The following is a 26,129-nucleotide window of genomic DNA, read 5'->3' on the forward strand; positions in this document are numbered from 1 at the left end:
CCAAAGCATGTCATTTACACCAATGCTTTGACATGTCATTTTCACCAATGCTTTGGCATATCATTTTCACCAACACGTCTATTGTAAATAATTAATCTTAATTAATCTTCGTCTCTATTGGATCGATGGAATGAGTTCAAATGCTAATGAAAAGATCGAATCTTTCACGACTTCCTTTACTGTTGGAGTGTAGGTTTGAGATATGGAGGTAGTTTTCGAAATTCGTACATATGGGTACGAAAGGTACTAAATAGTACCAAATAAGGTACAATTTGGGGGAACGGATGGAGCTGGAATCCTGAAATTTAGAATTAGGATTACTGTCGGAGTGTTGGATAGACGTATTTTGGAAATTCGTACTTTTGGGTACGAAAACTACTAAATGGTAAGATTACTATTGGAGTGTGAGATTGGGATACTTTTGGAAATTCGTACTTATGGCAACGAAAAGTTCTAAATTCGTACTTGTGGGTACAAGAGTACTGAGTGGTACTAAATTTGGTACAATAGGGATTTGGGTGAACGGATCGAGCAGGAAACCTGAAATTTGGAATTGAGATTACAGTTGCAGTGTAGGATTGGGGAAGCTTCGGAAATTCGTACTTATGTGTATGGAAAGTACTAACTGGTACTAAATTTCGTACAATTTGGATTTCGGCTAACGGATAGAGTTGAAATCCTGAAATTTGGAATTATAATCACTGTACGAACAGTAATAATGGTATCAAATTTAGTACAATTTGGATTTGGCTGAACTGATAGAGCTTGATTCCTCAAATTTGGACTGAGGGTCACTGATGAAAAGTAAACAGATGTACCAAAGGGTTTTTGGAAATTATGAGTGTACGAAAACTACTAAATGGTATTAAATTTGGTACAATTTGGATTACAGTTGGAGTGTAGGATAAAGGTAGTTTTGGAAATTTGTACTTATGGTTAGCGGATAGCTCTTGAGGCCTGAAATATGAAATTAGGATTACAGTTGGGTTTTAGGACTGAGGTAGTTTTGGAAATTCATAATTATGGGTACGAAAAGTATAAAGTGGTACTACATTTGGTACAATTTGGATTTGGGGGACGGATAGGGCTGGAATCCGTGGATTTGGTAAAACTACTGTTGGAGTGTGGGATTGAGACATGTAGGTAGTTTGTGAAATTCGTACATATGGGCACAAATTTTACCAACTGGTACTAAATAGTACAATTTTGATTTGAGTGCACGAATAGCGATGGAATCCTGTTATTTGGAGTTAAGGTTACTGTTGAAGTGAAGGATTGAGGTAGTTTTGGAAAATCGTACGAAGAGAACTTACTAAGTTTGGTACAATTTATTATTGGGCGAAAGGATAGAGGTGAAATCCTAAAAATTTCGAATTAATATTACTGTTATTATTTGGTATTAATGTCAGTGTAGGATTGATATATGTGGTTGTCAGGGTGAGTGTTTGTGTGTAGGGTATATGTAGGTGGTTTAAGAAGTACGTGTATACTACCATACATATACGAAAAATACTAAATCGTTCTAAATTTAGTATCGGGTGTAGAGTCACTGTTTATGTGTGGGGTTAGCATATGCAGATAGATGACTTTGTAAATACATTCTATGAAAAGTACTAAACGTTACAGAATTTGGTACAATTTGTTTTTGTGTAAAGGGGTTTTTGGAAAGCCGTCCTAGAAAAGTACGGAAAATACTAAAGGGTACTAAATATGGAAGTTCGTACTTATATGTACGAGAAGTACTAAATGGTACTAAATTTGGTACAATTTAGATTTGAGTAAGTGAATAGAGCTGGCAACTTGAAAGATTACTACTGTTCGACTGCAGGATTGAGGAAGTTTTAGAAATTCGTACTTATGGGTAGAAGAAGTACTAAATGGTTTTAAATGGTAAAATTTGGGTTTGGGTGAACGGATATAGCTGAAATCCTGAAATTTGGAATTAAGATTACTTTTGATGTGTATGATTGAGGTAGTGTGGGAAATTCGTACTTATTGATGCGAAAAGCACTAAATGGTATTAAATTTGGTACAACTTGGATATGGGTGTACGAATAGAGTGGAATCCTGAAGTTTTGAATAAAGATTACTGTATGGTTGTAGGCTTGAGATAGTTTTGGAAATTCGTACTTATGGGTACGAAAAGTACTAAATAGTACTAAATTTGTTACAATTTGGATTTGAATGAACGGATAGAGCTGGAATCGTGAAATTTGGAATTAAGATTATTGTTGGTCTATAGAGTTGAGGTAGTTTTGGAAATTCGTACATATGGGTACGGAAAGCACTAAATGGTACTAAATTTGGTACAACTAGGATTTGGGTGAACGAATAGAGCTGGAATACTGAAGTTTTGAATTAAGGTTACTGATGGAGTGTGGGATTGCGGACGTTTTGGAAATTCGTACTTATGGATATGAACAGTACTAAATTTGGTACAATTTGGATTTGAGTGAAAAGATAGAGCTGGACTCCTGAAATTCGGAATTAAGTTTACTGTTGAAGTGTATGACTGAGGGAGTTGTGAAAATGGATACTTTGGTACAATTTGGATTTTAGTAAACGGGATAGAGTTGGAATTGAGATTACTGTTGGAGTGTAGGATTGAGGAAGTTTTGGAAAATCGCACTTATGGGTAAGAGAAGTACTAAATGGTACTAAATATGGTACAATATGGATTTGGGGTGAACGGATAGACCTGTTATATGGTAAGTTATATTTGATGTATATTTCGGCTAAAGTTCAGTGAAAAGACTTTGTTTATGTTTAGATTTAAATTTTTATTTTTATTCCAATATTTCGGTTGACTTCGTTAATTAATATTACTGTAGAAGTGTAGGATTCAGGTAGTTTTGGAAAGTCATACAATTTGGATTTGGGTGACCTAATAATGGTACTCAATTTGTTGTTGGTTGTAGAGACAGTGCTGGAATCTGATTTTTTTGGATTTAGGGTGAGTATTGGTGTGCAACGTTGGCCTCGCTGTTAATGTGTAAGGATGATATACGGCTGATATGTTTGAAAATCGAACTAAAGGGGTACGAACAGTACTAAAATAAAACAAGTGAGTCAAGGCTATAGTCGGGTCGGGGCCGACTATGTGATACCCTACACCACTAACCCTGTTCATAAGCTTTTGACTAATAACATTCAAAATATTAAAATTGGGATTGCTTAGTGACTTTGCTCTGAATGTCTTCATTAACACAGGTCAATTTTTTTGAAACGCATTTAAGTGAATCGACAGTACAACCCAAATAAAAAATGGAAAAGTGGGATGTATGCCAACCATCAATAGGCTTTCTCTGTTAGACCCATATAAACTCCCAAAATTTCGTGAGGATCCGATCAAAATTTCGTAGTGTGATTGCACAAAAATGGAAAAAGGGATGCATTACCGACTATTGCGATATCTCTGTTGTTTGACCACCTATGACAACCTACTTCACATCGTTGTAAAGGTGATATTTTCTACTTTCCTTGCCAGGTTTTGCTTTCGATATACCTCCTACAGAAGGGAGATGTTAACTTTGAAATAAAACGTTGGTCTTTTTTCCAAATCTTTTTTTTTTTTTGTCACATTCAGACCCCTGAATAATATCCGACCATTATCAAAAATCAAAAGGTTTTTTCCTCTGTGGGACCCCCAATAACACCCAAAATTTCGTGACGATCCAATTAAAATTGCGACCTGTAGCGTGATTTCCAAAAAAGTGGAAAAATGGGATGTATTACCGACTATTGCGATATCTCCATTATTTGGATACCTACGCCAACCTGCTTTACATCATTGTAATGATGGGTTTTTTTACTTTCATTGTCAGACTTTTCTTTTGGAAGGTCCCGAACAAAAGCTATGATATTCGTCATTATTATTAAAGTTGTGTGTTTTATTAGCGGCTTTTGCGATATCTTCGTTGTTTGACATCGTTGCAAAGGTGATATTTTCTACTTTCATCAGCAGGTTTTGCTTTTGCTATACCCCTTTTAGAAGCGGAGATATTCGCTTTGAAATAAAACGTTGACTTTTTCTCCAAATAAGTTTTTTGCCCATTCCGACCCCAGAATATTATCCGACCATCACCAAAATCAACAGGCTTCTTTCTCTGTAGGATCCCCATTAGCCCCCAAAATTTCGTGACGATCCGATCAAAATTGCGACTTGTAGCGTGATTACAAAAAAATGAAAAAAATGGGATGTATTGCCGACTATTGTGATATCTCCGTTATGTGGCCACCAACGCCAACCTACTTTGCATCAGACTTTGTTTTGGAAGATCCCCAACCGAAGCTGTGATATTCGTCATTGTTATTAAAATCGCAAAAATAAAAAGGTGGGTTCTATTAGCGGCTATTGCGATATATTCGTTGTTTGATCACCTACGAGAACCTACTTTACATCATTAGAAAGGCGATATTTTCTACTTTCATGGCCAAGTTCTGCTTTGGTATACCCCATATTGAAGCTGAGATATTCGCTTAGGAAAAAAACGTTGTCTTTTTCTCCAAATAAGTTTTTTGCCCATTACGACCCCTAAATATTATCCGACCATCACCAAAATCAATAGGCTTCTTCATCTGTGTGACCCCCATTAACCCTCAAAATTTCGTGACGATCCGATCAAAATTGAGACCTGTAGCGTGATTTCCAAAAAAGTGGAAAAATTGGATGTATTAACGACTATTGCGATATCTCCGTTATTTGGTCACCTACGCCGACCTAGTTTACATCATTGTAAAGATGGGATCTTCTGCTTTCATAGCCAGGCTTTGCTTTTGGAAAGTCCCCAACCAAAGCTGTGATATTCGTCATTATAATTAAAATCGCAAAAATGAAAATTTGGGTTTTATTTGCGACTATTGTGATATCTTCGTTGTTTGATCACCTACGAGAACCTACTTAACATCATTAGAAAGGCGATATTTTCTACTTTCATGGCCAAGTTCTGCTTTTGGAATACCCCGTATAGAAGCTGAGATATTCGCTTTGGAAAAAAAACAATGTCTTTTTATCCACATAAGTTTTTTGCCCATTCCGACCCCTAAATATTATCTGACCATCACCAAAATCAATAGGCTTCTTTCCCTCCGGGACCCCCATCAACATCCAAAATTTCGTGACGATCCGATCAAAATTGCGACCTGTAGCGTGATTACAAGGTTTAGATGAACACGTAGCCAGATCGACTCAGCTCGTCGAGACATTCATTTTGGTATATATAAGTATGGGTCTACGACCATTATTTCGATGCGTTACAAACTTTTTGGGCAAAACCAACTTATAATACCCTCCCCACATAGTGGTGATACCCTATTGATTAATACTGGTATTAGTGCAACAAAATTTTCAGTGTTCGCCATTTCCATATTATATATTGTTTATTTGTGTTTTATATCCTTTCCGCATACGAAGTAGCGGGCACTTTGCTAGTATATTTATTAGGGTTATGACTTCTTTACAACCTCATATGACTGTATCACAGTGTGATGAGTTTTGCCATAAGATTACATAAAATCTTAATTATAAGGTGATTCGGTGAAAAAACCTCACGCACAAAATGATTTTAAAATTTGAATTTATCAAAATTATGGACAATTTTTTGATGTCACTGAAAACAGATATATAATTGAAAATAAACTTTAGACCCACATGAGATAATTAAAATGACATAAAATTTATTTCTCACTAATTTTCTTCAATTCTGAGAATCGTAAAAATGTCGTAAACGCTTTTATTCAAAATATAATTTTTTAACAAAAAACCAAAAATTTAAAATTTTTTGAAAGTGACTTTTTTGCGAATTTTTTAATATTTGAATGAAATAAACGTTATTATAGTTATTAGTAGGCTTATATTTGTTCACTCGTGCAACAAAAAATAATTTTTTGAAAAAATTTTTTTTTCCATTTCATATATTTTTTCAAAAAATATTTTTTTTAAAATCGGTTTGTGCGTGAACCTTTTTTTATATTTCAATGGAATAAACGACAGCATAGTGATTAATAGGCAAAAGTTCATTCATCCCTGCTACAGGAAATCATTTTTGAGGAAAAATGTCAAAAAGTCATAACCCTAATATTTATATTTGACAAAAAATATATAACACATAATTTTGAAAAATTGTTTATTACATAATTTTTAAAGAGGCTTCGAGAAATGAATATGCACATTTAAACCACTCCCCTGTCATCACACATTGTTGGTCCATCACCAATGCAAGCTGCATAAGCCATCAAATGGGGAATTGTATTCTGTTGCAATACTCCGGTGAATAAATGATCGAATGGTCCCGAAGCAAATATTCCAACATCATCGCCCGAATGAACACCCATGGAGGATTTTACTTGACTGGGATAAACAGTATCTGTAAAAATGAATAACAATAAAAGGATAAACGATTAATATACCGATGATGATGTTTTGTTTCAAGTCTCTTACAAATATCACGAGGAATTTGTTCCAAATCCAAACGATTACCGGTTTCATCGACATATTGATTTGGTCCTATGGGATAGTTGAGGGTGGAATACCTTAATCCATCTGAGCCCACATCATGTGTACTTAGGCCCAATATTGGTGATCCTCGACCAGGATAACCACTAATTGTTAAACCATGTCCGTGATCGGATGTAACCACAATGAGTGTATCCTTGGGATCCGTCATATCACGGGCTAACTGTATGGCCTTTTCAAATTCCAAGGTCTCATCTAATGACATGGCAGCTAGATTTGCATGATGGGCAGTATCGATGTTACCACCTTCGATAAATATGAAATAACCTTGTTCGTTACGTTGTAAAAGTTTCAAAGCCGTCTCGGTCATTTCCGATAATGAGGGTTGCTTTGTTTTATCAGAAATGGAATTAAGATCCATGTAATTACTGTTGAATAAACCCATAATGTGTGAAACATTGGTGGTATTAACACTCAAGAGTTGTGTACGATTTGTAACAACAACGCCATTTGGATGCAAAGCTTGCCAGGTGGAGAGAAGATTTTTACCATCCTCACGAATACCATTTTCACCGAAGACATCCATCATGGTTTTAGGTATAAATTTAGACATGCCACCACCCATAATAACGTTCAGATTACGTCCAGGTTCTTGGGTGACAAGCTGTTGAGCCATATCCATACATGTGGTTGGATCTTGTCCATAGGACATGACATCGGCATCACTCTCGTACATGCGATTAGCAACATGAGCATACGTACCAGATGGGCTGGCATGAGTTACCGTTGTTGTGGTTATAAAACCAGTAGATTTACCAGCCTTTTGAGCCCAGGCAGCAATAGAAGATACGTGATTTGCTGGATCCATACTGGCAGTACAGTTGTTGTATTCCACGTTGGCACTTACACCAATGGTCACAATATTGGCTTTTACACCGCACAGGTATGCAGTTGCGGTACAAGCGGAATCGGGCACCTGGGCATTGGCACAGTATGTCTAAATATAGGCAAAAATATATTATTTCGGTATCTTGAATTTGGCAAATGTCTTACTTACTTTACTCAATGCCATATGGGGGAATTTTTCAAAACTTAAGGCATCTTCTTCTCCTGTATGATTTTTTCGCTGACCCTTCAGAATCCGAGCCGATACCACCGTAGACAGGGACATACCATCACCCAGAAACATGATAATATTCTTGGCTTTGTTTATGTTTAGCTTTTGGGACTCTAGTGTTTTCAAAACTTCGTTCCTTGCCAAGGTACGCCAAAATTCGGGATCTTTTTCTTCTTCCGGAGTAGGTTTGCCTTCACCCATCGATCCTACTACAAATGAACTTCTTGGTTCCACCGTTTGACCAGCCAATACTTGTGGGTTGTGGAAGCCGAAGTCATCCACAATGCGAGCAGAACTCAACGCTATTATAAGCGAAAAGGTGAAAAGTGTAAAGGCGAATTTTTCGGCCATTTTTGCGAAATTATGGCGAAGAGATTTGTCAGTTTTCAAATGGTTTCCCACAAACTGTGCAGATGTAATACAAAATGTTGGTATTTATAGTGTTTTTCATTTTGTTCACGCCTCGGAATACATAGTTGTTTAACAAACATAGTGATAACAAGTTAAAGCTTTTCAATTAAGATAAGACTAAATAATTAAACAAGTTTAAATTTTTGGCAAAGTCAATATGTTAGAACAACCCAAATGTCTGTTTATAAATATTATAATACTTTTTACAGGTGATGTGATGGTTTCTATACCCTCCACAAAAATATGGAGGGTATAATTAAAATTGTCATTCCGTATGCAGCACATCGAAATATTCTTGATCTGCATAAAATTCTAATTTGAAATAGCCATGTCCGTCCGTCTCTTGAAATCAAGATACCACTCGCAATTTTAAGATAGAGTTTTATAACTTGGTATAGAAGTTTTTATTACTCCCAGAATGTTTGGTATTGAAAATGGGCTACATCGGTCTACGTTTTTATATAGCCCCCATAGGATGCAATCTCCCGATTTTCGGTGTTTCGAAGGTTTTATCCTCAATATCCATCCCAACGAAATTTCTGAAATTTGGTATTTGGTTATCGTATACAAATTGCTATCTAAAATTTTTTGGTATAGGTCAAAGTCTTCATGTAGCCTTCATATAACCGTTTTTCACAGTTTTCGATGTTTTGGAGGTTGCGGCCTTAATATCGCACCGAAAGACTGAAGATTGGTATTTAATGTTCGTTGGGGGTATACAACTTTTTATCTGAAATTTGTCGATATATGTAGGTCCACATCTTCATTGACCCTCATAGAACGGTACCTCCAGATTTTCGGCATTTTGTTTATATTTGTTTAAATTTCATGCTATGTACATGTATTATCTAAATATAGTTAAACAGGGTTTGTCTGTCATATAACGTGATGTTCATCCTAATAAAAAAATAGCAAACGTTTTTATTATAAAATAGCATAAAGTTCTGATATGATTTTTAGTGCTAACATAAAATAATTGCTCATACGATGTTTTAAGAAGCGTTAAGTTTCGTCCAACACCAAGAGTGTAGTGAAATAGTTAGTTTATGACGACGTTGCACAATGGTGCCTCAGTGGACAAAAATTGAAAAATATGTTCTCGACGTTTTTACAATTTCATGATTTTATTTCATAGAGAACGATATATGCTGTTACTATAAAGTTATAGCTGCTCAAACATAGAAAATTGTTCGTAGGTAGCTTATATTGCAATTTATATAAACAAGTAAAAAAGTATTAGTCGGCTTTGCCGACAGAGATATGGTAAATTTCAAATTTCATTTCCAATTACATAGAAAAAAAATTAAAAACTTTTTTTGCGAGCACATCCGCCATTTTTGGTATATGGGTTGCGAAAAAAATCGTGGTTTCAAATCTGTTCGCGTTCACAAAATTGGATGCTGCACTCAAAAGTTATATGTGGTTTTACTCTTTTGTAAAGAAAAAATATTTAAAAATTCCTATTGTGTTGTAATAAGAACATGTATATATGAATCGTTAGCAGCATTTGATATCTATCCGTAGATGCTAAAATAGTTGCTAAATTTATTTTTATTTTCGCGGAAAATCAAAAAATATTGAAGAAATCTTGGAATAAATTGTATTTATTCTAAATCGGAGTCCAAAAAATATCTAAAAAAAATAATTTAAAAATACGTACAGAATCTAGACAACGCGTAGAAAAATGTCTGACCAAAATTTTAAAGATCGCGTTTAAAACTTGCATCTTACAGCAACAGCAAAGAACGGAAACTTACTGTTGGAAATTATTTCAAAAACATATTTTTTGGTTAAATACGAAAAATTAAAAAAAAAATGTTGGGATTTATTCTATTATTTCGCTAAATTTCCATACAAATCCTGAAGTATTTTGCTTAAACTTCTACAAGAAATGTAATTAGTCATCGGGGAAGTATATTTGCTTTCTGTGATAAGCAATAGAAATAAGAAGTAGAGAATAAAATTGAAATTACAATCAAAGAAAAAACATAGATATTAAAAACCGTATAATTCGCGAATCCGTTTAAATCTGTTGAGGTGCATGTGCTTTTCGGATACAGGGAGTCCATGTCTATCAATATGCATGGATTTTCCCATGTTTCATTCAGCGGCCAAAGTGTGCCATCAGTTGCATCTTACTATTCAAAAAACCTTCAAGTGGGCAAAAATTACGCGATGTGCATATGATTATAAGGTGCATCCGATTTCAGTGGCCGCCTATTAAAAATACGTCAATATAAATTATTTTAGACAGATTCGTCAGGAACTGCGGATGTGCCACCACATTCTATTTTGGGATAAATAGGGATATTACTCCCGACCCTTTATAATTTGTGACACACCTTTTTGGCAAATATTATAATCGCGCATAAAGGATTACATTTATGTAAAAATAATCAACGAAAATCGCGGTTCAATTCACGGAATTGTCAAAATATAATTTTGCAGATTTTCCTACTTTCAAGGTATCTATATCCGGCGTTTTAGTCGATGGATTCGAACGCGGAAGGGCTTATTAGATCCGGCACGTAAAAAAAAACCAAAATCACGCGGGGTTCAGGGGTACCTGTACGACAGTTGTAAATTTTAAAGCCAAAAAATAGGTTTTTTTCAGAAAATTTACGCACTAAATTTTCGCCTTTGGACTCCTATTACTAGGAAGCTGCACGGAGCACACTCATGAGATATACATCGAACGACGTGGAATCGCGAGTTTTACAATCCTATAAACTAGTTTCGATTATTATCTAGTTGCACCCACTAATTATAAGAACAATTCGAAAAACACTGAAATCAAAACTTCAAAATGTCAGCATCGATTTTAGGGGGATGCAGTGTATATATCGAAAAGTCTTACACTAGAACCATATTGCCTAAGGGGTATTCTTTAGTTCTTTCTTTGAGCACAGGTTTGAATTTTCCGTGGTTTGGCCAGAAATCAAGAAAGAACACAAAAAAACTTGTAAACTTCAACAAATTTTTCCCATTTTTTTATATTACCACCAGCGCAGCTTCCACGAAAATTATTTGTTATGGTCCATATTATGAGATCGTAGCTAAAACACTTCAATAAATATAAATGTATTCATATTTTATAAAATATATTAACAGTTCGCGAATTATTTAATGGTGAACCTCAACTTCAACGATTGTAAAACTTTTTTGAATATTACCATATACCCTCAGCCTGTATACATACATAATATATTATATTGAAAAATTTTTTTCCCAAAAAACGTATGTATTTAGGCGTTTTTAAAAATTTTGAGAATTTGAACCGACAAAAATGTTCATTAGGATTAGAGATCAATAGTTTTGCGGAGGAGATACTAAAAGGAATGGATCTACATTGATCATTATGAAAGTGAATATCCAGTCACTACATATGGTGCAATAGGGGGTTTTTACACCCTTCGGGATGTTTGCTCAAGAAGTATGGACTTAGCCCTGAAAAAACGTTTACCATCGTAATTGAGGCACCGAATGCAAGTTGCTTCAACAAAAATCAAAGTGATTCGATAGCAGGTCTTAAAGGGAACTTATCCGAAATTTTGTGTGGGAAGTATCGGATGGAGTGGACAAATATAGTCCATATTTGAACCTGATCTATATCTAGTAGATATATTAGGATGTATAAAGTATGGACCAATTCGGCCACTCCCTTCAAGAGTTACCGTATGAACAAATTTTTCGAACATTTTTTTTCCGTTCGAGAATTATCGTGCGCTCCATCCAGACAGACGGACGGACATTGCTCAATCGACTCTAAATTGTCTGAAACACATTTCGTCAAAAAATACTTGGGGTCTAAAACCATTATTTCGATGAGGGACATTTTGCCCGGATGAAAAAGTATATCACAAGTGTTGTCAAATATTTCATATTCCATTTCAAAAAAAAAAAAAAAAAAAAATGTTAAATTTTTTTTCGCCCTACATCAAAGATTTTTCGTACATAGGTTAAGAAACAAATTCCCCTGTACAATTCTGCTCGCGAGCCAATTTTTGGTTGTTGCGGACAAAAGTAACGGCGGTTTTATTTCGTCGTTTAAGAAAAAAAATATTATAAAAACGCTAATTATTTTAATGAGCACAGTTGTTACTAAAAAGTTCTCTTGAAGCGACTTCAGCGAGTAGATTGCATAATACATGTAAAATGTTAATCATAATTCGCGGAATGTACATAAAATGGATAAATTATTGAATATAAGTCAACTGTTTTAAAAATAAAGGTCCATTTAACTGTCATAAAATTACATAAAAATTTATTGTGGATCAAAACTTTCCGTCGAATCAAATGAGAGAATTGCCAATAATAACCATGTTACAGCCAAAATAAGCACATATTTTGGTTAAAAAAATAATTTGTTGTTTAAAAAGGTATTTTTTCACATGCATTATGTACAAGAAAATATTGGAAAAATCTATAGGAATACTTCCTTCATTTTGTTAAATCTCCCAATAAAATAGACAGATTTAGCTTTATAGACATTCATATTAAAGCTTTCTTATTGAGGAAGGTTTTTGGGTTGCTGAGGATATATCTGAAATGGAAATAGAGGTCACATAGCCCATTTTAATTTATATGCATTTAAAAATACGTGTAAATCGCGTAATTATCAAAGTCATTTTGTTCGCATGTGATTTTCATGTACAGCAAGACCATATTTATACCCTACACCACTATGTGGGGAGGGTATTATAAGTTGGTTTTGGCCAAAAAGTTTGTAACGCATCGAAATAATGGTCGCAGACCCATACTTATATATACCAAAATGAATGTATCGACGAGCTGAGTCGATCTGGCTATGTGTGTCCGTCCGTCCGTCCGTCTGTCCGTCTGTCCGTCTGTCCATCTAAACCTTGTAATCACGCTACAGGTCGCAATTTTGATCGGATCGTCACGAAATTTTGGATGTTGATGGGTGTCCCGGAGGGGAAGAAGCCTATTGATTTTGGTGATGGTCGGATAATATTTAGGGGTCGGAATGGGCAAAAAACTTATGTGGATAAAAAGACAACGTTTTTTTCCAAAGCGAATATCTCAGCTACTATACGGGGTATACCAAAAGCAAAACCTGACAATAAAAGTAGAAAATATCACCATTCTAATGATGTAAAGTAGGTTCTCGTATGTGATCAAACAACGAAGATATCACAATAGTCGCAAATAAAACCCATCTTTTCATTTTTGCGATTTTAATTATAATGACGATTATCACAGCTTTGGTTGGGGACTTTCCAAAAGCAAAGCCTGGCTATGAAAGTAGAAGATCCCATCTTTACAACGATGTAAACTAGGTCGGCGTAGGTGACCAAATAACGGAGATTTCGCAATAGTCGGTAATACATCCAATTTTTCCACTTTTTTGGAAATCACGCTACAGGTCGCAATTTTGATCGGATCGTCACGAAATTTTAAGGGTTAATGGGGGTCACACAGATGAAGAAGCATATTGATTTTGGTGATGGTCGGATAATATTTAGGGGTGGAAATGGGCAAAAAACTTATTTGGAGAAAAAGACAACGTTTTTTTCCTAAGGGATTATCTCAGCTTCAATATGGGGTATACCAAAAGCAGAACCTGGCCATGAAAGTAGAAAATATCGCCTTTCTAATGATGTAAAGTAGGTTCTCGTAGGTGATCAAACAATGAATATATCGCAATAGCCGCTAATAGAACCCAACTTTTTATTTTTGCGATTTTAATAATAATGACGAATATCACAGCTTCGGTTGGGGATCTTCCAAAAACAAAGTCCGACTATGAAAGTAGAAAATCCCATCTTTACAGTGATGCAAAGTAGGTTGGCGTAGGTGGCCACATAACGGAGATATTACAATAGTCGGCAATACATCCCATTTTTCATTTTTTTTTTTAATCACGCTACAGGTCGCAATTTTGATCGGATCGTCACAAAATTTTGGGGGTTAATGGGGATCCTACAGAGAAAGAAGCCTATTGATTTTGGTGATGGTCGGATAATATTCAGGGGTCGGAATGGGAAAAAACTTATTTGGAGAAAAAGTCAACGTTTTATTTCAAAGCGAATATCTCCGCTTCTAAAAGGGGTATATCAAAAGCAAAACCTGCTAATGAAAGTAGAAGATATCACCTTTGCAACGTAGGTTGTCGTAGGTGGTCAAACAACGAAGATATCGCAATAGCCGCTAATAGATCACAACTTTTCATTTTTGCGATTTTATAAAAATGACGAATATCACAGCTTTGGTTCGGGACCTTCCAAAAGCAAAGTCTGACAATGAAAGTAAAAAATCCCATCATTACAATGATGTAAAGCAGGTTGGCGTAGGCATCCAAATAACGGAGATATCGCAATAGTCGGTAATACATCCATTTTTCCACTTTTTTGGAAATCACGCTACAGGTCGCAATTTTAATTGGATCGTCACGAAATTTTGGGTGTTATTGGGGGTCCCATAGAGGAAAAAAACCTTTGATTTTTGATAATAGGCGGATATTATTCAGGGGTCGGAATGTGAAAAAAATATTTGGAAAAAAGACCAACGTTTTATTTCAAAGTTAATATCTCCCTTCTGTATGAGGTATATCGAAAGCAAAACCTGGCAAGGAAAGTAGAAAATATCACCTTTACAACGATGTGAAGTAGGATGTCATAGGTGGTCAAACAACAGAGATATCGCAATAGTCGGTAATGCATCCCTTTTTCCATTTTTGTGCAATCACACTACGAAATTTTGATCGGATCCTCACGAAATTTTGGGGGTTGATGGGGGTCTAACAGAGAAAGAAGCCTATTGATGGTTGGCATACATCCCACTTTTCCATTTTTTATTTGGGTTGTACTGTCGATGCACTTAAACGCGTTTCAAAAAAATTGACCTGTGTTAATGAAGACATTCAGAGCAAAGGCGCTAAGCTATCCCAATTTTAATATTTTGAATTTTATTAGTCAAAAGCTTATGAACGGGGGTAGTGGTGTAGGGTATTACATAGTCGGCCCCGACCCGACTATAGCCTTGGCTCACTTGTTTTAATTTGTATATATTTCCGAAATTTAATTTGGAGGCTACGATGTAGCATCGGCTGCATCTTAGCATTAAAAAACCTATAAAATATCGCTAATTTGTGCAAAGTGCATACAACTTTTGTCCGCATCCGATTTCAGTGTCCTCCATGAAAATCTACATCGATATATATCTATTTGAAGGTGATCTATCAAGAACAGTGAATGTAGCATCACACACTATTTTTTGGGATAAAATGAATGTAGCTCCCTTATCATTGAAGTTTTCAAATCTCTGTTTCCGCTAAAACGAAGATGCTGTACTAGTTGTTTCATTGCAGTGGATACGAACTGCAAAAAATGCGATAAAATACGCGATATTTTCAAAAACATTTTTAGGTGATTTTTCTACTTTGGAATTTCTCGTAACTCGCGTTTTAGTAGATGGATTTTCACGGGGAATGATTTATTGGATCCGGAACGTAAAAAACTAAAATGTGCAATCAAGTACGAGGAATTCGAATGACAATTGTAAAAATTAGGCCCGAAAAATATTATTTTTAGAAAAATGTTCGCACAAGATTTCCGTATTTGGATGCAGATTTCTATGAAGCTGTGTAGACTACATTCACGACACATACATATATCAAATAAGTCAGAATCGCGAGTTCTACAATCCTACATATAATTTTTTTTAAAAACCTGTTTGCGGAATGAAATTAGAAGAAAATGTCAAAAAACACTGTAACACAGATGAAATTTTGAAAAGTAATACATTAGGGAGATGATCCTTATTTAGTTTGCTTCTACTTTTGCTTTGACAGGAAACTCGTGAAATTGGTGGTTTAATCACAAATCGAGAGAAAACAAAAAAAGACACGTTGGCTTCAACCCATTTTTACCTATTTTTTAACACAATATTTTTTGCAACATCCAAAAACATCTCATTTTAGCCAAAAACATTTAATTTGTATAATATACAATCACAAGTCGCGTGTTCTAAAAGGGTAAACGTTGGCTTTAACTATGTTAAATTTTCAAAAATATTGGTGATATAACCTCGTTAGCATAAATGCTGTGGGTATAAAAAGGACCACTTGTTCAAGGAACTGTAAACAAGTTATTAAAAATATTAAAACTTTTAAATTGGGATTTAAAGAGTGACCAATAGTCTTCCTTTTTGCGAACAAAAAAGTTCACATACATAAATTACCGTCATGTTGATTGGAGCAATATCGTATTATACGTTAATCATGAATTTCGTTTATTTCATGGAGTGTATCCAAAAACTGCAGCAAATTGGAGCTTCGGCCATTTGTTACATTAAACCGAACTCCCTTTCGAATAAAATTATGCAAAAACTACATCCGACAAATTCGAAATTCATAAAATATACACAACAACGGCCAACATTGAACTTTTTCTGCAAATTTGATGGAAATCGGTTAAGTAGTATTGGAGATATAACATATTTAAAATAGCAGGCGTCGCCGGGCCTTTATGCCCAAAGAAGTATCAAGATGGTAGATTAATTAGTACATTTTGAAACCTATACATGCGTAATTTTTGCAAATATAGCGTTTTTATACCCTACACCACTATGTGGGGAGGGTATTATAAGTTGGTTTTGCCCAAAAAGTTTGTAACGCATCGAAATAATGGTCGTAGACCTATACTTATATATACCAAAATGAATGTCTCGACGAGCTGAGTCGATCTGGCTATGTGTGTCCGTCCGTCAGTCCGTCCGTCCGTCCGTCTGTCCGTCTGTCCATCTAAACCTTGTAATCACGCTACAGGTCGCAATTTTGATCGGATCGTCACGAAAATTTGAGGGTTAATGGGGGTCTCACAGATGAAGAAGCCTATTGATTTTGGTGATGGTCGGATTATATTTAGGGTTCGTAATAGGCAAAAAACTTATTTGCATAAAAAGACAACGTTTTTTCCAAAGCGAATGTCTCAACTTCTCTATGGGATATTCCAAATGCAAATCCTGGCGATGAAAGTAGAAAATATCACCTTTACATGGATGTAACGAAGGTTGTCGTAGGTGGTCAAACAACGAAGATATCGCATTAGTCGCTAAAAGAACCCAACTTCTCATTTTTGCGATTTTAATAATAATGACGGATATCACACCTTTGGTTGGGGACCTTCTAAAAGCAAAGCCTGACTAAGAAAGTAGAAAATCGCATATTTAAAATTATGCAAAGTAGGTTGGCGTAGGTGGTCAAATAATAGAGATATAGCGATAGTCGGTAATACATCCCATTTTTAATTTTTTATGAAATCGAGCTGCAGGTCGCAATATTGATTGGATCGTCACGAAATTCTGTGAGTTATTGGGGGTCCCACAGAGCAAGAAGCCTATTGATGTTGATGATGGTCGGATAATATTCGGGGGTCGGAATTGGCAAAAACTTATTTGGGAAAAGGTCAACGTTTTATTTCAAAGTCAATAGCTCTGTTTCTTTAAGGGGTATATCAAAAGCAAAACCTGACGAGGAAAGTAGAAAATATCACCTTTACAACGATGTAAAGTTGGCTGTCGTAGGTGGTCAAACAACAGAGATATCGCAATAGTCGGTAATGCATCCCATTTTCCGATTTTTTTGTAATCACGCTACAGGTCGCAATTTTTATCGGATCGTGCCGAATTTTTTGGGAGGAAGATGCCTATTAAGCTTGGTGATGGTCGGACAATATTCAGGAGTCGGAATAAAAAAGCTTTTGTGGAGAAAAGTCAACGTTTTTTCTTATGCGAATATCTCCGCTTCTGGTAGCAGTATTCCAAAAGGAAAGCGCGCCAATGGAAGAAGAAAATATCTCCTTTATATTGATGCAAAATATGTTGGTTTAAGTGGGCAAACAACCGAGTTATCGCAATTTTTTGTAATCACGCTACAGGTTGGAATTTTGATTAGATAGTCATAATTTTGGGGGTTGATGGGGGCCCCACAGAGAAAGAAGCCTATTGATTTTGGTGATATTCGGATAATATTTAGGGGTCGGAAAGGGGAAAAAACGCATGTGGAGAGAAATTCAAAGTTTTATTCGTAGTGAATATATCAGTTTCTAGTAGGGGTATTTCAACGGCAAAGCCTGTCAATGGAAGAAGAAAATATTACCTGTACATTGGTGTAAAGTAGGTTGGCGAAGGTGGTCAAACAAAGGAGATACCACAATAGTTGGTAATGCATCCAATTCTTCCATTTTTTACAATCACGCTACAGGTCGAAATTTTGGTTGTTTATGGAGGTCCCAGGGAGGAAGAGGCATATTGTGTTTGGTAGTAGCCGGATTATATTCCCTAAAAGAAATGTTTAACAGTGAACAGCTTATGCACAGGGGTAGTGGTGTAGGGTATCACATGGTCGGCCCCGTTGCGACTATAGCGTTTGCTCACTTGTTTTAATATCACATAGGGGCGGTACCCCGCCCCCTCTCGGATTAAATAAAATATGTAGCCTGTTTTCGGGGCCACTCCTTTACAATCCCTGGCAATTTCAGGAAAATCGGTTCAGTAGTTTTTGCAGAAAAAATTTAAATTGAAAAAAGTGAGCGTGGTAAAATTTTATTTCTATAAAAACTAAAGTTAGGTTATAACGGCAGCCGATTTTTATACCCTACACCACTATGTGGGGAGGGTATTATAAGTTGGTTTTGGCCAAAAAGTTTGTAACGCATCGAAATAATGGTCGTAGACCCATACTTATATATATCAAAATGAATGTATCGACGAGCTGAGTCGATCTGGCTATGTGTGTTCGTCCGTCAGTCCGTCCGTCCGTCCGTCTGTCCGTCTGTCCGTCTGTCCATCTAAACCTTGTAATCACGCTACAGGCCGCAATTTTGATCGGATCGTCACGAAATTGTGGATGTTGATGGGGGTCCCGGAGGGGAAGAAGCCTATTGATTTTGGTGATGGTCGGATAATATTTAGAGGTCGGAAAGGGCAAAAAACTTAGGTGGATAAAAAGACAACGTTTTTTTCCAAAGCCAATATCTCAGCTTCTATATGGGGAATACCAAAAGCAAAACCTGACAATGAAAGCAGAAAATATCGCCTTTCTAATGGTGTAAAGTAGGTGCTCGTAGGTGATAAAACAACGAAGATATCGCAATAGTAGCAAATAAAACCCCAATTTTCATTTTTGCGATTTTAATTATATTGACAAATATCACAGCTTTGGTTGAACATTTTCCAAAAGCAAAGCCTGACTATAAAAGTAGAAGATCCCGTCTTTACAATGATGCAAACTAGGTCGGCATAGGTAACCAAATAACGGAGATATCGTAATAGTCGATAATACATCCCATTTTTCTATTTTTTTGGAAATCACTCTACAGGTCGCAATATTGATCGGATCGTCACGAAAATTTCAGGGTTAATGGGGGTCTCACAGATGAAGAAGCATATTGATTTTGGTGATGGTCGGATAATATTTAAGGGTCGGAATGGGCAAACACTTATTTGGAGAAAAGTCAACATTTTATTTCAAAGCCAATATCTCTGTTTCTTTAAGAGGTATATCAAAAGCAAAACCTGGAAAGGAAAGTAGAAAATATCACTTTTACAGCGGTGTAAAGCAGGTTGTCGTAGGTGGTCAAATATCAAAGATATGGCAATAGCCGATAATGCATCCCATTTTTTGATTTTTTTGTCATCACGCTACAGGTCGCAATTTTGATCGGATGGTCACGAAATGTTGGGGGTTAATGGGGGTCCCAAAAAGAAAGAAGCCTATTGATTTTGATGATGGTCGGATAATATTCAGGGGTCGGAATGGGCAAACACTTATTTGGAGAAAGGTCAACGTTTTATTTCAAAGCCAATAGCTCTGTTTCTTCAAGAGGTATATCAAAAGCAAAATCTGGCAAGGAAAGTAGAAAATATCACCTTTACAACGATGCAAATTAGGATGTCATAGGTGGTCAAATAGCAGAGATATGGTAATAGTCGATAATGCATCCCATTTCCGATTTTTTTGTAATCACGCCACAGATCGCAATTTTGATCGGATCGTCACGAAAGTTTAGGGGTTAATGGGGGTCCCACAGAGGAAGAAGCCTACTGATTTTAATGATGGTCGGATAATATTCAAGGGTCGGAATGAGCAAAAACTTATTTGGAGAAAAGGTCTACGTTTTATTTCAAAGCCGATATCTGGCAAGGAAAGTAGAAAATATCACCTTTACAACGATGTAAAGTAGGTTGTCGTAGCTGCTCAAACAACAGAGATATCACAATAGTCGGTAATGCATCCCATTTTCCGATTTGTTTGTTCTCACGCTACAGGTCGCAATTTTAATCGGATCGTCACGAATTTGGGAGTTGATGCGGTTCCCACATAGGAAGAAGCCTTTTGATTTTGGTGACAGTCGGATAATATTTAGGGGTCGGAATGGGGAAAAACTCATGTGAAGACAAATTCAAAGTTTTATTCTTTGTGAATATATCGGCTTCTAGTAGGGGTATTCCAACGGCAAAGCCTGTCAATAGAAGAAGAAAATATTACCTTTAAATTGGTGTAAAGTAGGTTGGCGAAGGTGGCCAAACAAGGGAGATACCACAACGCATCCAATTCTTCCATTTTGTTGCAATCAAGCTACAGGTCGTAATTTTGATCGGATGGTCACGAAATTTTGGTTGCTTATGGGGGTCCCAGAGACAAAGAGGCATATTATTTTTGGTGGTAGTCGGTTTATATTCCCTAAAAGAAATGTTTACTAGTGAAAAGCTTATGCACAGGGGTAGTGGTGTAGGGTATCACATGGTCGGCCCCGTCCCGACTATAGCCTTTGCTCACTTGTTATTCATAAAGACGTGGCGTTTTTTAAATATGTCAATAGGAAGTACCCCGCCCTTTTCGAAATTTAAGAAAATATGCATCCTATTTTCACCGGGGGCCATCCCTGTACATTGCCTGGAAATTTCAGGAAAATCGTTTCAGTAGTTTTGTAGATGTAACATATTATAAAAACCACAATTGTCTCGCAAATTAATTTCCAAACCGATACATTCGTAATGACTATAAATATAGCATTTAAAAAAAGGTATAGAGGAAGAAACCAGCCCACTCCGAAACTAAATTTGTAGCCTATTTTCTCCGGAGGGCATCCCTGTACATTCCCTGACATTTTCAAGAAAATCGGTTCAGTGGTTCTTGTAGAAAAGATTAAAATTGAAAATTGAAAAAAGTGGGTGTAATAGTGGGCGTGATCAAATTTTCTTTGCATAAAAACCTAAGTTGAGTTATGACGAACATTTCAAAAACAGAATTATCAAAATCGGCCAAGCCGATTTTGGCCACAGGGGGCCATCGCTGTGCATGGTTATGACGAACATTTCAAAAAAAAAAAGAATAATCCAAATCGGTCCAGCCGTTCTCAACCGATGCGGTTACCAAAGAACTACATTTGAATTTTATTTATATAGATTTATTTATTCAATTTCTACACAACAAGATTACATCTTCTTCTATATATATAAAATAGAAAAATGTTTGTATGTTTGTTTGTTTGTTTGTTTGTTTGTTTGAAATTTATAGACTCAAAAACCGCTGAACCGATCTTGCTGAAATTTTCAGGGTATATTACTACATCGTCTGAAAGTAACATAGGCTATAAAAAGTTTCGAAATTCCGCTCTGATCCGGAGATATAGCATCAGAACCGGAGGTACCTCCAAAAAATTTAAACTTTGTATGCAAATATCTATAGAACGGTTACAGATACAGACTCCAAATTTGAAATGTGTGATGGATTTTAGCCTAAAAATAAATGTGCCAAAATATATCGAAATCGGTCCAGATTTGGATATAGCTCCCATATATATTTTCGTCCGATTTCAAGTATTTGATGTACCAAACACGCTATATATGTCCGATTTCCATGAAATTTGGAATGTGTGACTAAATTTGTTGCAAAAATGAGTATGCCATATTATGTTGAAATCGGTTCAGATTTGGATATAGCTCCTATATAGATTTTCGGCCGATTTCATGTATTTGATGCACCCAACCCACTATGTATGTCCAATTTCAATGAAATTTGGAATGTATGACTAAATTTGTTGTAGAAATGAGTATGTCAAATTATATTGAAATCGGTTCAGATTTAGATATAGCTCCTATATATATTTTCGGCCGATTTCATGTATTTGATGCACCCAACCCACTATGTATGTCCAATTTCAATGAAATTTGGAATGTGTGACTAAATTTGTTGTAGAAATGAGTATGCCAAACTATATTGAAATCGGTTCAGATTTGGATATAGCTCCTATATATATTTTCGGCCGATTTTATGTATTTGATGCGACCAACCCACTATGTATGTCCAATTTCAATGAAATTTGGAATGTGTGACTAAATTTGTTGTAGAAATGAGTATGCCAAATTATATTGAAATCGGTTCAGATTTAGATATAGCTCCTATATATATTTTCGGCCGATTTTATGTATTTGATGCACCCAACCCACTATGTATGTCCAATTTCAATGAAATTTGGAATGTGTGACTAAATTTGTTGTAGAAATGAGTATGCCAAATTATATTGAAATCGGTTCAGATTTAGATATAGCTCCTATATATATTTTCGGCCGATTTCATGTATTTGATGCACCCAACCCACTATGTATGTCCAATTTCAATGAAATTTGGAATGTGTGACTAAATTTGTTGTAGAAATGAGTATGCCAAATTGTATTGAAATCGGTTCAGATTTAGATATAGCTCCTATATATATTTTCGGCCGATTTCATGTATTTGATGCACCCAACCCACTATGTATGTCCAATTTCAATGAAATTTGGAATGTGTGACTAAATTTGTTGTAGAAATGAGTATGCCAAATTGTATTGAAATCGGTTCAGATTTAGATATAGCTCCTATATGTATATATTTTCGGCCGATTTCATGTATTTCAATGAAATTTGGAATGTGTGACTAAATTTGTTGTAGAAATGAGTATGCCAAATTATATTGAAATCGGTTCAGATTTAGATATAGCTCCTATATATATTTTCGGCCGATTTCATGTATTTCAATGAAATTTGGAATGTGTGACTAAATTTGTTGTAGAAATGAGTATGCCAAATTATATTGAAATCGGTTCAGATTTAGATATAGCTCCTATATATATTTTCGGCCGATTTCATGTATTTGATGCACCCAACCCACTATGTATGTCCAATTTCAATGAAATTTGGAATGTGTGACTAAATTTGTTGTAGAAATGAGTATGCCAAATTATATATATATTTTCGGCCGATTTCAAGTATTTGATGCCCCAAACACGCTATGTATGTCCAATGTGTAACTAAATTTGGTGTAGAAATAAGTATTGAAATCGGTGTTGATTTGGCTATTGCTCCCATATTTATTTCAATGAAATTTGTGCGGTATCTATATCTATAAAAGAGGAAAATGTTTGTACGTTTGTTTGTTTGAAGTTTATGGACTCAAAAACCGCTGAACCGATCTTCCTGAAACTTTCAGAGTATATTACCACATGGACTGAAAGTTTCCGCCCCGATCTGGAGATAAAGCCTCAGGATCGGAGGTACCTCCAAAAAATGTAGACTTTGTATGCTGATATCTAACGAACGATTATCGATACAGTCTTCAAATTTGGAATGTGTGACGGAATTTGGTCTAAAAATAAATTTGCCAAAGTAATTTGAAATCGGCTCAGATTTGGATATATATTTTCGGGCGATTTAATGCATTTGATGCATAAAACACGTTTTGTATGTCCAATTCCAATGAAATTTGGAATGTGTGACGGAAATTATTGCAGAAATAAATGTTCCAAACTATTTTGAAATCGGTTCAGATTGGGATATAGCTCCCATATATATTTTCGGACGATATCATGTATTTTCTACACCAAACACGCCATGTATGTTAAATTTTGACGAAATTTGGAATCTTTGACAGAATTGATCCTAGAAATTAGTTTGACAAATTATATTGAAATCGGATCAGATTTGGATATGCCTCCAATATATATTTTTGGCCGATTTCATGTATTTTATGCATTAAACACCTTATGTATGTCCAATTTCAATGAAATTTGAAATATGTGGCGGAAATTGATCTACAAAAAATTTGTCAAGTTATATTGAAATCGGTTCAGATTTACATATAGCTTCTATATATATTTTCGGCCGGTTTCATGTATTTGATGCACCAAACACTCTATGTAAGCCCAATTTCAATGAAATTTGGAATATGTGGCGAAAATTGGTCTAAAAAACAAATTGGTAAATTATATTGAAAGAATTTCAGTCAATAGAATTTCAGGAAATGCACGAACGTACAAATCCTTTGATACTGTGGCAACTGAAGACGACGCGGTTAACTATCCAGTTGAATTCCTAAATTCGTTGGATCTTCCAGGCTTTCCACCACATAATTTAGTGCTAAAAGTTGGTGTTCCAATTATTTTATTAAGAAACATAGACCCACCTCGCCTTTGCAATGGTACAAAGTTAACAGTAAAAAAACTACATAACTATTTAATTGAGGCAACGATTATTACTCGGAAGTATATAGGTTCAGATGTACTTCTACATCGAATCCCTCTAATAGCAACAGAAACGCCCTTCAATTTAAAAAGATTGCAGTTTCCTGTTCGTTTGGCATTTGCAATGACTATAAATAAATCCCAAGGACAGTCTCTTTGTGTATGCGGCCTAAATTTAGCATGTTCTTGCTTTTCTCATGGTCAGCTCTACGTTGCATGTTAACGTGTAGGTAGACCGGCCGATTTGTTTGTTTACGCTCCTGAAGGAAAAACAAAAAACATTGTATATCCTAAAGCATTACAATAAATACTTTACTTTAAATTTTTGAATTTGATTTCTTTCTGATTTGAAAAAATCCGTAAAATTTCAAATGCATATCAATCTAAAGGGGTAGCGAAGCGCACCGGGATTAGCTAGTATCTTATAAATTGCAGTGTAGGGCTACGATTATAGACATAAAGTATCCATATTGTGGAGAAGTTCCATGACAGCAAGTAACCTCGAATGTTGAACTATGGTTACTTTAGTCAATAAATGTAGTTCAAAATATCGAAAATCGGGAGGTACCGTTATATGGGCCTATACAAAAACGTGCACCTATATTGACAATTGTTTATTGATGAAATTTTCTGACCAGTTTTACTTGTTTTTGGAGACATTCTGACAATTCCAAAATATTATTTCAAAGTTATGTAACGCCTGAATGTTGAGAATATATTGGCGAATATCGGCCCGACATTCATTTCGAGAGTTATGCTTGGCCAAAAAAAGGAATATAAACTACCAAAGCACGCCCATCAGACATCAGAGAAAACTTGAACTATGACTGGTTCTGAAGTATTTTTTGTTTTGTAGTCAAAGAAGAAAGCTAACTCGTCGCTTTATTAACGTCTTGTATGATAAAATATTTACTAATTAATCTTATACAAACAATGACAATAATTTTGAAAAGTCAAAATATGGATGTTTGTGCCGAAAAGTAATAACAAACCAAAATGTTAGTAAGTCTGCACAATGACACAGTTATTTTGTACAGTTATTATCAAATTTCAGATATAAACCTAAAAATAGCGAAAGTAACATTAATTGCTATGGAACGTGATATTCACATGTTCGCTATAAAATGCTTACCATGTTTCCATTTTTATAACCAGTAAATCCCAGCAATTTTACTTATTTAATGTGTTTACTTAAATAATTTCTCTGGTATAACAATTATACCTTTGTCATAAAAACATAAAAAAACAATAAGGCAAAGGGTGTAGCCGGTGTAGTTGACAATAGGGTATATGGGTTGGAAAATGTATATAATTAGAAGAAAGTCTGTTGAACTTAGCAATGTAAAATTTGTATGTATGTACTCTTGAGTTATGACTTTTTCACAAAATTGTGTCCTTGTATCATAATTTATCCCAATCCCTGCGATGCACGTTGGGGCAAGATTGAAAAAAACGGGTCTTAATTGAAAAATTGAAACACAAATTTTTGATAATCTGTCTTGACAGGGTTAACGAGTACAAATTCTACCTCACTAGCCAAAATAGCAAAGTCGTATGTTGTTTACTTTTCGTGTAGCACAGTGTTAAAGTTGAACATATTTTTAAAATTTAATTTAATAAATAG

At 35.4% G+C, this 26,129-nt stretch overlaps 1 protein-coding gene across 1 annotated transcript; it reads right to left on the minus strand.

Moving 5' to 3' along the window:
- Positions 1-6,149: 6,149 nt before the first annotated feature.
- On the minus strand, positions 6,150-7,922 carry LOC141392399 (alkaline phosphatase-like). The gene is made up of 3 exons (XM_073965346.1): positions 7,512-7,922; positions 6,440-7,451; positions 6,150-6,365 (listed from the first exon to the last, which is right to left on the minus strand). Exons 1-3 carry the CDS (start codon positions 7,920-7,922, stop codon positions 6,172-6,174), a joined length of 1,617 nt encoding a protein of 538 aa, XP_073821447.1. The 3' UTR covers positions 6,150-6,171.
- Positions 7,923-26,129: the final 18,207 nt, after the last annotated feature.

The sequence above is a fragment of the Musca autumnalis genome, unplaced genomic scaffold (assembly GCF_047663935.1).
Source record: "Musca autumnalis isolate F117 unplaced genomic scaffold, ASM4766393v1 scaffold_2, whole genome shotgun sequence".
Lineage (NCBI taxonomy): Eukaryota > Metazoa > Arthropoda > Insecta > Diptera > Muscidae > Musca > Musca autumnalis.

Excerpts from the sequence above, each read along its gene's own strand:
- LOC141392399 (XM_073965346.1), bottom strand. The coding sequence starts at position 7,922 with ATGGCCGAAAAATTCGCCTTTACACTTTTCACCTTTTCGCTTATAATA. Across the intron at positions 7,452-7,511 it reads CCCATATGGCATTGAGTAAA|ACATACTGTGCCAATGCCCA; the intron begins GTAAGTAAGACA and ends GCCTATATTTAG. Across the intron at positions 6,366-6,439 it reads ACAAATTCCTCGTGATATTT|ATACTGTTTATCCCAGTCAA; the intron begins GTAAGAGACTTG and ends TCATTTTTACAG.